At 40.9% G+C, this 17,143-nt stretch overlaps 1 protein-coding gene across 3 annotated transcripts in view; it reads left to right on the forward strand.

The window, feature by feature from the left end:
- The window catches only part of FBXL17 (F-box and leucine rich repeat protein 17), a 422,229-nt gene that overhangs the window by 10,859 nt on the left and 394,227 nt on the right, over positions 1 to 17,143 (forward strand). For all 3 annotated transcript variants that reach the window (XM_067568742.1, XM_067568743.1, XM_067568744.1), the window contains exons 2-4: positions 319 to 441; positions 2,954 to 3,211; positions 6,478 to 6,609. In XM_067568742.1, coding sequence (XP_067424843.1) covers positions 319 to 441; positions 2,954 to 3,211; positions 6,478 to 6,609 — 513 coding nt within the window. The remainder of the gene's footprint in view (positions 1 to 318; positions 442 to 2,953; positions 3,212 to 6,477; positions 6,610 to 17,143) is intronic.

The following is a 17,143-nucleotide window of genomic DNA, read 5'->3' on the forward strand; positions in this document are numbered from 1 at the left end:
TCTCAGAAACATACAGAACATCAGAAGTAACACTGTGCCTGTATTAAATGTTTAAGTAGAATCCATTCTATCTATACCCTGTGGTTTATATGATTGAGATTAATATTTCAACCAAGCTGTTTTCTTAGTCCCGTTTTTCATCCTTGACTGAGCAAGTCTAGGACAAAGACTAGAAACAAGTGGCAGTTACAACTATATGAATATTTTTCTGTTGGTCTTATATGCAGGTTTTCATGATCAATTATTAAAGAAAGTATTTAATTATGTCTTTCATATATGGTTACCATACTTGACAAGCCTGTTTTTTTTTCTTTACAGATATTTTCCAATTTATCCTTGAATGAGCGCTGCCTTTCAGCATCATTAGTTTGTAAATACTGGCGTGACCTCTGTTTAGATTTCCAGTTCTGGAAGCAGCTGGATCTCAGTAATCGTCAACAGGTATGAAGACATAATTATGAAAAATTGAGTACATTTGGCCAATTCAAAATTTGTTCTTTAAATTTGTAAAAACTAAAATCAAAACTGTGAAGTATATGCTGGTAGGTGGTGACCTTTGTTGCTTCACTTTTCAACTTTGCTTTTCATGCTAGAAGCATAAGATGACTGAATTACGACTTAATTTAGCTTTTCTAAATGCACTTTTACTTTATACTGAAGTCACTTGTAAGAACGGAATGAGAATGTGCTCTATTTAAAACAAGCGGTGTATTACCTGTCTATTCATTGCATACTTTACATGTAAATAAGATTACCGCTGTAATGAGAGAATGAGAGGTCTGCCTTTGCTTAAATTATTGAGAATTGGTAGGTGGTTGCTACTAGACCTAGTTTTGATGGTCTTTGTCAAGTTGGTACTTGGTTCAGCGTAATCTTAGGGAGAGGCATATCTATGTGTTTTTTTTTTTTTTTTTTAATGACCCTCATCAGTACAGGGTGCACCACTTAAAGATGGAGTCTGTGTGTGTTCCCTTGGTGAGTCAAGTCTGGAATTAAATTAGTCTAGGATTCACAGGGCATAAAATCCATGTAGTTCCTCCCTTAAATTGCTTACCTTCTGTAATAGAACTCTTACTGAGTCTGATGTTGGGGTCATTTATGATTATTGTTCTGAGCAATTTTTTTAAAATGTCAACTTAAACTTTTATATACTGGATTCTTACTCTGTAACAGCCCAAATGATTATGAAAATGACTTGAGAGTCAGCTCAGAACAGTGGTCTCACACTGTAGTTCATCTTCAGGATGGACCTGGAGATTGAAGATATGAAGGTAATACTTTTTGTCATGGTCAGATGATCACTTCCTTTAGACTGGGGTCAAGGCCTAGCCTTATTTCTGATTCGGTGGAGGTATTGTTCTAATGGTTTGACCTAGGACCATTGGTCGAATGGTCTGACCTAGGAGATCCCCTGTTGAGTTTCCAATTATGATACTTGGCCATTAGCCCACTCTGCTGATTATTTAACAAGATACAAAACCAGTTGTTCTTTTTTACACAGCCATATTTTGTCCTTATGGGTTTTTATGGAAGTCACCATGGTTTTACAAATAGCATTAGGCTGATGAAATAACAAGGGCTGAATCTTGAAGCCATTAATGACAAACAGATTGAGGGCACCATACTAAATGTTTTTCCTCTCCTATACAAGAAATGGAGGCAAACAACTTTTTATTTACATCTGCCAATAGCAAAAACAAAATCTCATCCAATGGAACTATTAAGTGATGAGCAATTTTGTCAATTTAGCTTGGTTTGCTTTACCTCTATTTTTAAAAGTAAACTTTTCTTTCTTGCTGTGGGAAATTTTCTGTCTGTCTGGTTTGAAAGGATTAGTTTTGTAATGTATCCTGTCCAATCTGTTTGGTAAAGCTTTTAATTGACTCATAGGTTTAAACAGCTGGGATTGGACTGTTGCTTCAGCTTTAAAGGATGTATGTTCTTCAAATGTAGTGGTGGTTTTAATTGATGTAACACGTCTAGGTGCCAATTCGATGGGTACCGTTACAAAGGAACTACTATGAAAGGCACTGCATAGCAATTGCTGGTTAATGACGATTACGCATGGGCTAACTGACATTTTAAAAAAATCAAATTTTCTATTCTTTTTAAAAATGAGAACACTATTTTTTAAGAGAGTCCATCTACTCCTGTTTTTTTCCCCCACTGTCAACATCTTGGATTTCTGGTTGTTATCAGACTCTACTAGCTGCTGCTGTCGTTGAAAAACCAGGTGTCACTTTGGATTAGTAACAGCTTTTGGATGGTTGCCAAAAGTTATTCAATACATAGTTTAAGTGAAGCGCAATATCATGTAATTCCGAGAAGTGTGAGCACAAAAGCTCTACTATGTTCATAGAAAAGTACCATAGCAGGATTGAGATTAAGGCCAGGTCTACACTCAGAAATTAAGCTAAATCACACCAGGGTGTGAAAATACACATCCCTGAGCAACGTGGTTAAGCCAACCTAACCATCGGTATAGACCACGACAGGTCGACAGAAGAATTTTCATTGATCTAGCTATCACCTGGAGGTGGATTACCTATGACCATGGGAGAACCCATTACAGTTATAGTGGTATAGCTGTACTGTTTCAAGTGTAGATAAGCTCTTAGTTTCTTTTTTTCCCTGTAAAAGGTAGTGGTCCCCTATCCCTCCAGGGTGTGAGCAGTCCATTTAAATCTAAAGCTTTAATTGTCATCAGGCATTGGGACAGGGCTCTTATAAATGTAACTGTCAAATTGATTGCAATAATCCATTTTTGGAATCTATGTAAAAAGACGAAACTTTTTCCCCGCCCTCTGTTATGCAAATGTTTCCTACAGCCAAGTCACAGCATTTGTGTATTCACATATGACATCTCCTCCACTACACTCTATCTAGATGTTTTTAATATAAGTATTGGATGGCTATGAGAATATTAAATGGAGAATTTGAATTTTGTTGACAGGTCACTGACGAATTACTGGAAAAAATTGCATCAAGAAGCCAGAACATATCTGAAATCAATATTTCTGATTGCCGCAACATATCTGATACAGGAGTGTGTGTGCTAGCATTTAAATGTCCTGGGCTTCTACGGTATACTGCCTACAGATGTAAACAACTTTCGGACACATCTATCATTGCAGTTGCCTCACAATGTCCTCTGCTTCAGAAAGTACATGTAGGCAATCAAGACAGGCTCACTGATGAAGGACTCAAACAGGTAACCTTAAATTTTTGTCAAATTTGTTGATGCCAAAGTTGATGCCATCTTTTGCAGCAGAGTTAGGTAGTGATGACAGACTTGGTTCTAAAATCAATCTAGTCCTTTTCAGCTGTATGAAGGTTGCTATGAAAGGGCTGTACATAGAGAGGTCAGGAAACTAGAGATTTTTCCATAAAGACCTTGCACAAAATAAATGTTACCTGATGTGCCTGTCCTTGTATTGTATAAATTCATGTCTTGCAAAAAAACAAAAAAAAAAAAACCAATCCCAAAACACACAGTAAAAATAACCTTTTTTGCTCTGTTTTGTTAGGGTTTAGAAAAAGTTAGAATAAGCTCTTCCGACAGTTGCTCTTCCAGAATTAAAGAACATTTTTGGTCCAGTTCTTATTGGAAATAGGACTATAAGCATATGAAGCTGATACCTTAATTTTTTGCCTTTGGTCAGGATGCAGAAGTTCTGAACTTTGCCTCAGGATTTAAATTATTTTCTCTTGCTCTGTATTTTTTCATCGGGTGGCTTCTAATTTTGTTTTTGCAGGTTAAAGGGATATTCTCCTATGAAAGGGGCATAGAGAAAGCTGTTCTACTTTAAAAAGTAACTTCTCATAGTTTTAACTTTCTGTTTTAACTTTTGTTTTCCCCCATCTGGATTTTTTTTTATTTTTTTTTTAATTAAAAATTTAAAATTTTAATTTTAAATTTAAAAGAACAAACATTGGGAGAATCCTGAAGTTAAAATCTATTTAACTTGGCTAATTAATGGGAAACTCAGTGGTTTTTTTTTTTTTTTTTTTTTTTAATTTATACATTGGGTTTTATATATTCTGTGGAAAGTAAACATTTCCATGATACAAAAAATAGAATTAAAATCTGTTTTTTAAGAGTTATTCCATATTAAAATAAATAAATCAGTCTTCAAAACCTTGCCACTTCTAAAAGTTCCTGAGGGTTTTGATCATTGTCCTGGGAGGAAGGCAAGCCCCCAATCTTCCAGTGTGTCATCTTTTTTGGAGTTGGTATGGTTCTCTCGTGCAGAAAGCATATCTCTTTAAATATCATTCTGTGATACCTTTACTTGCTCCTTTTCTTATGCTGGGATTTTCTGTGCTCCAGCCCTTGACGTAAGATTGCTGGCATAAGGTTATTAAAAGTCAATGGCTTGCCCACTGGCCCTCTTTGTACCACCTGAGTAGGACGATCCAAGGTCGATGGCCCTATTTCAGCTTCTTGTGCAGTCTGTTTTTTGCCACGAAATGGAGGTTCCAATCTGCACTGACTGTTACAAGTACAATTGATGTTCATGAAATCAAATGGAATTCATAAATTGGACATAGACATTGTTCAAACTGTCGGTGTCATCATATCTCCAGATCAGTTTAAAACTCACTGAGTAGTGTTGGTCTAATTTTAAATTCTGTTAAATGGTGACCATTTTGAGTACATTATAAACAATGGGGAATATTAGAAAAAATGATTCAAACAGTATTTCCAACATGAAACATTAAATAACACATCACTCCACAAAAAATCATTAGTTTCTTTAAAATCATGAGATTTAAAAAATAAATGTTTAGGCGCTTTTTATTTGCCTTTTGCTTTCTGAGCCTTTAAGGTTTGTGTATACACGAATCACATTTTTTCTGGCTTTTCTCGGCAACTATAAGGGCTTAAGACTTTTTTTCCCTAAATGAGAGATGAGGATCTCAGTTCCAGGAGCTGGGGCTTAAAGTAAATATTAAATATCAGGAGTCTCTTAATAAATGTTAACTTTCCTAATTACAACCTAGTTTTTTAAAAATATATACATTGGATGAATGCTGCTAATCACTTAACTGTATCGATGGATGACAAGTTTGACAGCATTTCTCACATTTAAAAAAATTAATAGATTTAGTTTAAAAGCCCCCCAGTTTTTTGTTGTTGTTGTCCACCGCTCAGATGCTACAGGTTTGGGAAGATGCCCTTTTATGGTGTGTATCATAAAGAAGTTGACCCCTTCTTAAAGGGGAAAAACTGAACCCAACCTTAATAGAGCCACTATTGCATCTCTATAAATTATATAAACACATTGTAGATGCAGTCCTGAGTGGGACTGCACAGTTTCTTAAGTTTCCTATCTTTGGAGCTTCTAAAACAAATGAACAGGAATTTTCTTCAGATTGCTCCACGTGTGTTCTTAGAAAACAAACTAATCAATGGGAGCATTTTCTGGCTTGTCATGCAGGAAATACAAGTGCATTATCTGGGACATTCAACACTCTATGACTCTTTTCATCAATGAAGGGGACTACAGTGAAAAGAAATAGGTATAAGTGAGTGCTATTTAAAAAAAAAAAAAAAAAAGTACAGTGTCTCCAAATAAACTGATTACTCTGAAAATCAGTTTAGGATCATATATATTTATTTAGTTACAACAAGCAAGTATGGTCAGCAGGAGCTATTGGTTCTCAATTTTCTTTACAAGGGTCTATGTGATAGTAGATTGAACTAAGTTTCTTGGTCAATCAATGAAGGAGGTTCTGGAGAGCCTCTGGAAATTTTAACCCTGAACTTGTTCTTTTTGAGGTCATCTTGGCTTTCAGAAAGATGTTTTTATTTGCCATTTGTTGCATACTTGACTTCAAGGTCTGCAGTTAGTTGCTCTTTATCCCAACTGCTGATATAAACCCACCATTTTCTCTTCAGTGGTTACTTTGGCATCTAGCTGAAATTTACTTATCAGTTGATGAAGTTATCTCTAATGTGTCAAACTGGACATTCATTATATTAAACCTTTTTGCTCTTATGTCTGAGATTTTCAAGGCTTGGATGCATTTTGGAATGAAGCTTTGTGTATCTAACTTGCAGAATGAAAGAAAAAGTTGGTTGCTTATGACTTCTTTTACTCTTGTTAGGCATGTCTAAAAGCTTAAGGAGGATTAGAATTAGTGAAGATCTACTTTAAACTGGTATTTACAACAACATTATAAACTATTTTAAAACAAATGGGGTGGAACTGGTCTAGGGCATAATCATCCTTGGCTGCTCAAAGTTGCCCTATCAGAAATCTGGTTTTCCTAGGCAGTGTTGTAAACTTCTTACAGGTTATTCAGTTTCATCTTACTGTAGGAACACAACAATTGTTTTTTCTTGTTTGTGAACAACACTAATGTAACCTCCCAGATGAGCATATGCTTCAAAAACCTGCTGCAAATAAGTTCAAACTCTTGTACGTTGGCTGGTTTTCTTTAAGCATTTACATTAATTTTATTTACTTGCAGCTGGGCTTAAAGTGCAGAGAACTGAAAGACATTCATTTTGGCCAGTGTTACAAGATCTCAGATGAAGGAATGATCATTATAGCTAAAGGATGTCTGAAGTTGCAAAGAATATACATGCAGGAAAACAAATTAGTAAGTACTTGTTCAAATATATGTAGTTTTAAAAATGTTCATGATTTCCTTTGTCCTATCCTGTTTCCAACTTTTCAGCGTCAATATTTTGTTTAGGTTTTAATTCTTATGCTACTTCTAAACTACTTCTGTTTTTTGGAGTTGCTAAAACAAGTTCTCCCCAATTTATGAGATTTTTAAGATCTCTATAGATAACACAGATGTTGAATGACAAGATGAATGTCAAAATTCTTGGTATGTAGTGATTAATCTTCTTGGAGATTTAACACCAGTCCTGGTAAGTGTGTGTTTTGCACTCGTATGATTTACCCTACAGACTTTTTTTTTTTTTTTTTTAAACTGCTTCAGTCTAGAAATAGATTTCTTATAAAATGTGCTCAGGCATCATACAGATAGATAAGAACAGGTCAAGCCCATGCAAAATCTAGTGCAATAATTACACTCTTAACAATACATTGTTTCACAGGAAGTCAATGACACTTTTTCTGAACTTTCAGATGTGGGGAATTTTTGTAATGCCTGATTTAGGAATGCTTGTAAGTACAACAGTTTTGTAGTCTAATCTGGAAATATGCAACCATTTCTCAATCGGCTTGCAGTATAGCAGTGTTCTTTAGGTGGTAAAAGGCAGATATAACTGTGAAAGAAACATCTATTGAAAAGTAATACAGGGTCTTTTGTGACCCAGATATTGGAAGCCATCTCTGAAGTGACAAGTTGTTACCATCAAAGCCAGCAGCTGCTGAAAGCAATAGATTAGAGCAAGTGAGTCTCATGTACATAGGTAAGATGCATATTATAAATGTTTGTTCCTAGCCAGTTGATCTTTAACCTCAGTGCAGATATAATGCTGAATGGCTGGCCATATGTGTGTCGTATCTAATTAAAAATAAGCTATACTCTATGATGAAAGATAGAAACGAAAGAGTTCTTTGTATTTGCTGAGAAGTATGGGGGCGTAGCAAAAATTAATGTGATCTCCAAATGTGGCTCGAAACAACATGGAAAGTTCACTTCTTCATGGTAAAAAGTGGCATTTTCAGTACAAGTGAGACTAAAATGGTGTTACAATAATATCGGCTCTGAGTGCCTGAAAATATTGAAAGTAAACCATGATTCATAGTAGTATAAGTTTCCAGAAGATGAGGAGAAATAATAAACACTACAGAATTCATTTGGGAAAAGCTTTTTTCTTAAGGCTGTTTTTTTTTTTTTTTTTTTTTTTTTTTTTTTTTTGCTTGGAGGCAGATTTAATGATTCTCCATTCTCTGCCAGATGTGAAGACCCAAGGTTTGTGCATAATAGCATATGTAGATTTCAACAAGTAATAACTTCAGGTTATTATATGTGTAGGTGGCTGCTAAAGAGTTTAACTAGTTATTACATGCACAATCACTGTAAATATATGGCTATGCAGTTTCTTGTGTAATTTGACCCTCTGTCTACCTGTCTTATTTTAATTACTGGTTCTGTCTTTACCCAATGTATCTTCACATTCTTCACCTGAAGTCATAATCCTTCATTTGTGATATGCTAATTATTTGCATTAGGGAATACTACAGTGTTCCTAATGGAAGATGTTAATGTCAGAGATGAGTTGAATTGCTGTGTAGCAAAATTCCTGTTGTTATGAAAATACGGAAAGCAGAAAAACTTTTTTACACTTCCTGCAAATAGTATGCTTGTTTAATTTTTAATTTGGAGTTTTATCTTTATCTTCACTGATCATGTATTATCACTAAAGCTGGGCAGTCATCACTAAAAATGGGATGAAAAGTTGAAATCTGAAATGAAATAATTTCAATCTCAACCATTTATAGGTGTTTTTATTTATTGTGATTTTAAATTTCCAAATGAAGTGTTGTTTTGAACTGGAAACTTAAAAGCTTTCATTTTAGGAAATGTCAAAACAGAATATTTTAAAACTTTTTAGAGTTGAGAAATGTATTGAAACTGAACCTTTCCTGCAGAAAGTTTTGTTTGATGAATTGGTAGTTTGCAGCGAATTAAAAAAAAATGTCAACTCTAATTATCACAAGAGGAAACTGAATTTACCACAGATTTTTTTTTTCTAGAATCTTGAAATAGGAAAATAGACAAGAAATGAATTGTGAGAACTAAATGACACAGAATATTTAATTAATGGAAATACTGCAATATTCAGTGGTGATACTTACTGGGAGCAAAGCTATCAAAAAACCTCCAGGTTACCGAAAAACCCCGAGCCCTACATTTTACAGCCCCCATTGTAAAAGCCACCTCTGCTGTGTGTCAGGACAGTTGGTTATGAGTTTTAAGTATAGTGTCAAAGTTGTATGGTAACTATTTAGAGTTTAGAAATCTGAAGGAAAAGGTTCAGCATCAGTTGATGACATGGAGTTGTCTGAAAACAGTGTGATAGTAAGTGGCAAATATGTGCTTAATTACAGTTTAACTAAGTAAGTCATCATTTTTTAGACTTCCCTTTACAAAACACCATTAGTGTGTCAACATACACTGCTGATTGTGCTTAGTTTATTGCTCCTTTGAAATTATGTTGGCAGTGCAGATGGTCCTAGCAGCTTGTCAGATTTCATTTAAACTGAGATAGGTGAAATAGATGCATTCATTGACTGCTTCCCTCAAATCACATTCTCTAGCAAAACAATTTTTAAAAATGCCTAGCATACAATTTATATACGTGCATCCTTTTCTAGTGTGCAGTTGTTTTATGGACTCTCAACATCCTAGAGAAAAAGCTATTTTCTTTCTTTTTAATGTTCTCTTGTGGCTTCAGTCTATAAGATTACAGAGCAAATCCTTTCTTTCTCTAAGGAGCTGGAAATATATACATTTCATTTGCTGTTTCTTCTAATATGGAACAGTGCAGTAGTGCCGCATAGTGTTTCCTGCTGGCTGAGATTGCATGTGGGCTTATCACAGACTAATGGTTCTATATTAAAAAACAAACAAACAAAACTAGGTAGCTTCAAATTTACATTGGAAATAAACCCACCAGTAAAAATTAAACTTCTGTATCAAATCAGGTCCCTGTTTAATCTGTGATTTTTGCTTGTGTGGGAACTATTCCTTCTTTCAGAATTGTTTTCCAGGACCAGAGGTGTCATTTTAAAACAAAAGAATTAGCCAATCAGTTGCAAAAATAACAGTTGAAAATGTAGATGCATTGTTACTCTGCTTAGTCAGAGGGCTGAATTCTTTTCTGCTCCAAAGCTTGCCTTAATGCAGGGAAGGTGGGGAACATCAGGGAGCTGGTTGCAGCTCCCTGATCCTCCACAGTCCAGTCCTGGCATAAATTGGAGCTGCTCTTACTTATGGCAGTGGAATAAGATCCCTTACTGACCTTAACCCAGTGATGGATAGGCATAGTGGAGCTCCACTCCACTCTAAACACTCCTTCCACGTGACAGGCTGTGACACTCTATAAATATATCTCAAAATAACAGCCTGTACCCCTTGTATATGTATTCACCACTTGTATATGGTTATGATATATTTTGTAAAAAGTTTGCTTTCAGAGGAAACATTAGAAAAATCATAATCAGTTGAACTTTACTGTCCTATTGAAGTGTATGTGTCATCATTGTACATGAGGTTGAGATATTGCTATATGTTTGTTACTGAAACATTGAGAGTCTAGGCAACCCCTCAGACCAGCTTCTTAGAAATCACAAAGGAGCTGTGAACACAAGCCTTACATGTCAAGCCTCACGTACACAAATGGCGTAAGCAAGAATTTGCAATTCATATGAAAGATTGAAAGCATAGGCAATGGGGTTGTTTAACACCCTGAGACAACAAAGATTTTTCCAGCACCTGGAGGAAAGTATAAAATAAGGGGCAGTGACATCATCAGGCCACCTTCTCCTTCCCCATCTATATTGAAGGCAATAAGATCATTTGAAAGACAAATAAATCATTGAACTGGGGAAGAGTTGTTATAACTGGAAAACTTTCTAGTTAGCACAGACTGCTGTAGGCTTTTGGGTAAGATAAACCTTATTGCTTCAAATTTGTCTTAGCTTGATAAAGTTTAGGAATTAGGATGCGATTTTATCTTTTATTTCTTTTTGTAACCAATTCTTATCTTCTTAAATCACTTAAAATCTATCTTTCTGTAGTTAAACTTATTTTAACGTTTTATCTAAGACAGTGTGTTTTTTGACTGAAGTTTGGGGAATCTACTCAAGTTACAAAGGCTGGTACATATACATACCCTTTGGTGGAATGATGAATTAATTAATGAGCTTACTCTGATCGAGTGCGTCTTGAGCAGTTTAAGATGCACATTTCTGGGGTGCAAGCCTGGGACTAAGGATATATGCGAGTGTCACCCTATATGTAATTCAAGAGTGGCTGAGCATAGCACTCTGATATTTGTCAGGGGGTTAATTGCATGCTAGAGGTTGGAGTGAGTGGGCAAAGTGGCAGCTCATAGGACATAGTGCATACCAGACAGGTGAGTTATAACAACAACCCAATAGTCCAGATTGTACTCTGGGGCATGACACGCAGGCCTCCTATGCCAGAGGTGGGGCCAGGGGAGGCTGGCACAGAAGCTGCTGTGCTGCCTCCAACAGCTTTATGCTAGCAGCTAATTCTTGTACACAGAGGATTCTTTGCTGGTTACTTCCAGTCAGAATCCTACAGCCACTTTGCAACTCCTGAGTAGTGCATAGTAGTTGAAATGGACCACTGAAGCTACCCCTGAGTCTGCAGGCAGCCTGAAATAACATGTGAATTGCCATGTGAGACTCTTCCCAATGGATTGAGTCTGGAACCCTGTGGTTGTAGTATAAATGTCAGCAATGTTAACTGTTGCACTGCAGATCACGTTATACAGCTAGGTAGTGTGTTTATTCCATGATCTTCTCCATGTGTGCTAAATCCCAACTGCCTCCCACACAGCAGGCAAAATCCCCCACTACCCCCAACAGCTTTTAAAATGCAGTTGTAGGTTGCCAATTTAAAAATCTGTAGCATATTAAATGAAAATGTAGGGATGGCTTAAAATTATATTTGCTATCAAAGTAACACCAGAGGATCTGTATTACTTACTTATTTTCATATTTAAACACTTACTTCCTCCTTTTATTCAAAGTAAGTCTTAAATCTTCCAGTTTGCAGTGCTGTTGCAGTGTAGTTTAGGTCCAGCTTGCTGTGAAATAAATAGGATTTTGCTTATAACAAATTTTTGTATTTGTTTGGAACAACGAGTGGTATTACAGAGCCATCCAGCAGCAAAATGATGCCTTTTAGAGAGAATTGCTTTGCAGTGAAATGTGGACCAGTGAATACAGTTCAGTTGTTTCTTGTGTTGCTAAGTAACTCCATTATGAGGCTGCTGGGCCAGAACAGAGAAAGAAGAACCTTTTTGTTTTTTGGTGGCTGGCTGTTCATAGCACCAAAAGGATGCTAGGTACCTTACGAAACAAATAGACACATTCCTTGCCCTGATGTTCTCACTATTGAATGGTGGAAATGATGTATTAAGTGAAAGTTACAAACAATAGACAGAAAGAGGAGAAGTTACACTGATGTCACTTGGTTACTTTGTTGTGTAAATGTCTTATTACTTATTGACTATTTTGTTTCTAGCCCATTAGAATGCTATGCTTGCTTATTTTTATGTTTTCTTTAAACTGGCAGAACAGGGTCATCTTTTTTCCCCCATTGCATCATTGTTCAGGTTGATAACCTAGTAAAAAGTAACACATATTCCACTTTGCAAGCATGTTTAGTTGGTTTGATTTTATAAATGCTCTGATAGTTTCTGATTTTATAATAGGGTAAAAGCCGATATTTAACTATTTCACAGTAGTTATAAATAGAAAAACTGTATAAACTTTAACATGTTGGTGAGGGTATAGTTTTACTTTGCTTCTGCTATTGTTTGGCTGGAGGCTAACTTATGCAAGGCTAAATATTAAACACATTTCAAATGATTAGTAATGTAGCTCAAGCTGGTAGGAGATGAATTGGTTAATATAATTCCTCCTTCCTTTCCTCTCTCCCCCCTGAAAAGTGATACCTCATTTCAGTTAAGTATTTCTCTGATTTTTAATAGAAACATTATGCTTCCCTCCCCCTCTTTACAGCCTGAGAGATGGTAGGACCAGCAGGGAAAAGAGGAACTTTGGCCCTTTTAAGGTTGAACTCCCTCGTACTTGTGGTGGTAAAAAGGTGGGCTTTATGGCTGATTGGGTGGACGGAAGGGTGTGGCGTAAACCTGCTGGCTGCCCATACTGAAGGGGAAGGTTGATAAACCCTTCTCGCTTTCTGCAGTGTAATTCTGTGCTGTGCAGAAAAGCTTCCTGCCCTCCTCCTCCTTCTCTTCCCTCCTTCCTCCACCCACTAATGGGATTAAAATAGGATCAGGTTTTTGGACCTTGCTATGGGCATCATGAAAGTAGCCTTTTTGGGTCTGGGGAAGGAATTTTTCCTTCATTGCCAGATTGGCCTGGGCAGTATGTTGTGTAGGGCTTTTGTTTTTTTTCCCCTTCACCTTCCTCACAGCAATGCAAGGATCTAATGTGGAGGTTAGGTTGTAAAATTAATTCTTCTTCGAGTGCTTGCTCATGTCCATTCCACTATAGGTGAATGCACACTGCTGTGCACGGTTCCCGGAACTTTTTTTCCCCTTAGCAGATCCCGTAGGGCAGGCTCTGGTGCCCCCGGAGTCCCGCGCATATGCTGCAGTATATGAGGCACTGCTGGCCCTACACCCTCTCAGTTCCTTCTTTCCGCCCATGACGGTTGCTGGAACTAGCCTTGCTCTCTGCAAGTACTATTCCCCTTGTTTGAACTGTTATTTTAAGTATTTTAGTTAGTTTTAAGTAGTTGTTAAGTGTAGTTACCTAAGAAGTCCCTGAGGAATTTAGAGTGACTGGGCCATGCCCTGGTCACCTGGATTTAACCCGTGTGCCTCCTGCAGGAAGGCTTTCCCGGTCAGCGACCCCCACGATCAGTGCCTTAAGTGCTTGGGGGAAGAGCACAGAAAAGACAAAGGCAAGATCTGCAGGGCTTTTAAACCGCGGACTCAGAAGGACCGAGAGATCCGGTTAAAAGCCCTGCCCATGGAGGCAGTGCTCTGCCCGGCGTCCGAGCTATCCCGCTGCACCTCGGCACCGAGCGTCACCTTGGTGCAGAGTGCACTGCTGGCACTGGCCTTGACTCTGCACCGAGCAACATCCCTGGTGCCGAAAAAGAAGAAACAGCGCATGGAGCGCGGACACTCCTCTGTGCCATCGGTACAGGCAGGATCGAGTTCGGAGATGCACCGAGCTCGGCCTGTCGAGTCTTCTTTGGTGCCTGTATCTCCGTGCAGGGAGCCTCCCCCAACTCCTGGAAGTGGGAGAGTGCCCCTGCTGACGCCATCGACACCGGAGGCTTTTCAGGTGGCAAGAGCCTTATTGGTCTTGCCTATATCACCTCTGCCCCCCCCTTGGCCAAGGGAGAAGGGGCCAGTGTCCCAGGGCAAGCCCGTGTTGGGTCCTCCTGAAGGGCAGTGGAGATTTCCCACCTGATGGCCACAGCGGGGTAGAGCAAGAACGCTCCCCCAGCAGTCGCTCCAGGTTGGTGTCGGTGAGCCGCCCTGCTTCAACTCCAGATGAGGATTCTCCCTCTTGGCACCGACATTGGTCCCTGGCACCGGAGACAGCGCAGGCCAAGAGGCGGCACCGGTTGAGGTCTGCCAGGTGGCGCTCAGACAGCTCCTGTTTCAGATCCCTGGCACCTAGGTGGTGCAGAACCCGGTCACCATCAGAGGACTCGGCACCGAGGACTCGCAGTTCGGAGTGGTGCCAATCTTGGTCACCAAAGGGCAAGCGGCACCGCAAGTAATCGGTACCGAGACAGTGCTCCAGTACTGAGAGATATTCGGAGCGTGCCTCCATCCATCGGCACCGCTTGTGGCGACGGAGGCGGTCCTCGTCGTCCTCCAGGTCGGAGGCGTCGAGAGGACAATCCCAGGCACGGAAGGGCGCCCGAGACAGAGGACGTGCACGGCATTGCCGGTCCAGTGACTCGGGGTCCCCACAGTCGTTGGGACAGCCGATGCCCCCTCAAGGCATCATAGTAGGTGGCATAGTTAGCCCCCCGGTTGGCCCCAGGGGCAATGGATGCAACAATGGCCTTATTGGGCCCCATGGGGCATCCAGGTGGGACCAGAGCCCTAATCCATCCTGTCATTGGGGGTTCAGTCTACGCGTCTGGTGCAGGAGAAGGCCCATAGACACTACTCCTCTAAGGGCGCATCCCTTCGTCAGGTGGGGGAGCACCTACAGGATGCGCCTCGGCAGTCCTCTTCCTCCTCACTGGATGAGGCAGTCTCCTGGGACCACATGGCGCCACTGAAGGATTTCGGGACGTACCTGGGGCTGGAGGTGAAGGAGTTAGAGGAGGCTGATAATACCCTTTTCAATATACTGGCAGTGGCTGCCTCAGTGAGAGTGGCCTTACCAGTTCACAATAGGGTCCTCAAAATTGTAAAGGTCCTGTGGCAAACCCCTTCCTCAGTCGCCCCTATGTCAAGGGTGACTGAGAAAAAGTATTATGTCCCGGCTGAAGGGTTTGAGTATTTGTTCACTTACCCAGCTCCGGGAACTCTGGTGGTAGATGTGGCCAACCAGCGGGACAGGCAAGGTCAGCCAGGTTCCACTCCCAAGAACAAAGACAACAAAAAGCTGGATTTGTTTGGGAGAAAAATTTATTCCACAACAGCCCTGCCGTTCAGGATTGCCAATTATCAGGCCCTCCTGGGGAGATATAATTTGAACTTGTGGGACTCCCTCAAGTGGTTTGCTGAGGCCCTGCCCCAGGACCAGGCTGCAGACTTTACCACCATCCTGGATGAAGGAATCATGGTGGCTAGGGCAGCGCTCCAGGCGTCCAGTGAAGCTGCCGACTTAGCAGGTAGGGCCATAGCCTCCGCCATTTCCATGAGAAGGTGCTCGTGGCTGCAATCCTTGGGCCTGTCCTAGGAGGTGCAGCAATCGATCCAGGACCTTCCCTTCGATGGGTCAGCCCTATTCTCCGATCAGACCGATGTGAAACTGCACGGTCTGAAGGATTCCAGGGCCACGCTTTGCTTCCTGGGCCTGTACACGCCCCAGTCCTCCACCTAGGCCCTTTCAACCCTACAGAAATAGGGGGTTTAGAAGATGAAATCAGTCCCCCCCAGCTCGTCCTCAGCCTCCCAGCAGGGGCCCTCCAGGGGGTCAGGCAATTGGAGGAGGCAGTTTTGATGGTGTGCCCGAGGGTTGTGCCCCTACTGCTCTCCTGGATCCGCCCCGTCCCTTCCTAGACAGGGTTAAGGCCCTTCTATCCCGAATGGACAAAGATCACGTCGGACCGTTGGGTCCTCGGGATAGTCTCAGGGGGCTATGCCATACATTTTACTTCTATCCCCCCAACACACACAAACCCACCCGTCTCTCTTCAGGGACCCCTCTCACAAGCGACTCCTTTTTGCAGGAGGTGGATACCCTCCTCAACATAGATGGTTATGGTCCCTCAAGACAGAAGGGGGAAGGGGTTTTATTCGAGGTACTTCCTCATCCTCAAGGCAAAGGGAGGTCTGAGACCCATACTAGATCTGTGTCATCTAAACATATATGTGAAACGACTCAGATTTCGCATGGGCTCATAGCTTCCATAATCTCTTCCCTGGATCCAGCAGACTGGTATGCCGCCCTTGACCTCAGGGATGTATGTATACTTTCATGTGTCCATCCTCCTCAGCCACAGGTGCTTCCTGCGTTTCGCATTCCTCCAGTTTACAGCCCTACCCTTTGGCCTATCTTTGGCTCCAAGGGTGTTCACCAAATGCATGGCGGTAGTGGTGGCCCACCTGAGGCGAAAGGGTGTGCAAATCTTCTCTTACCTGGACGATTGGTTGATCGGGGCAGGTCCAGGCCCCAGGGGCAGGGGAGCGTGACCCTCACTTGCTCCACGTGCAGCAGACTGGGGACTGCTCCTAAACGAGCAGAAGTCCACATTGACCCCATTGCAACGTATAGAATTCATTGGGGTCACCTTGGATGCCTCCCAGGCCAGAGCCTTCCTGCCTCAGCCATGTTTCGAGGCGATGGTCTCTATCATCTCCCAGCTGCCCGAGATGCCCCACAACAACAGCCAGGCTCTGCCTACAGCTGTTAGGCACATGGCGGCCTGCACGTACGTAGTGAGACTAGCTCGCCTGAGGCTCAGATTGCTTCAGGCATAGTTGGCCTTGGAATATGTGCCGAGGAGACACCCCGTGGATCGGGTGGTCACAGTTCTCCTGCCTGTTTTAGCCTTCCTAGAGTGGTGGAGGTCTCCCAGGGCAGTGTTGAAGGGCGTTCTGTTCAGGGAACTGGTCCTGTCGGTCACCCTAATCTCCGACGCCGCGGATGTGGGATAGGGAGCCCACATCTGCGCCAACCTAAGCATTCAGGGGTTCTGGTCGGGGAAGGAGAGGCACCTGCACATCAACGTGAAGGAGCTGAGGGCTATTTGCCTAGCATATAGGGTGTTCCTCTGATTACTGATAGGC

The sequence above is a fragment of the Emydura macquarii genome, unplaced genomic scaffold (assembly GCF_026122565.2).
Source record: "Emydura macquarii macquarii isolate MOO-44397 ecotype Brisbane River unplaced genomic scaffold, CSIRO-AGI_Emac_v2 contig_2897, whole genome shotgun sequence".
Classification (NCBI taxonomy): domain Eukaryota; kingdom Metazoa; phylum Chordata; order Testudines; family Chelidae; genus Emydura; species Emydura macquarii.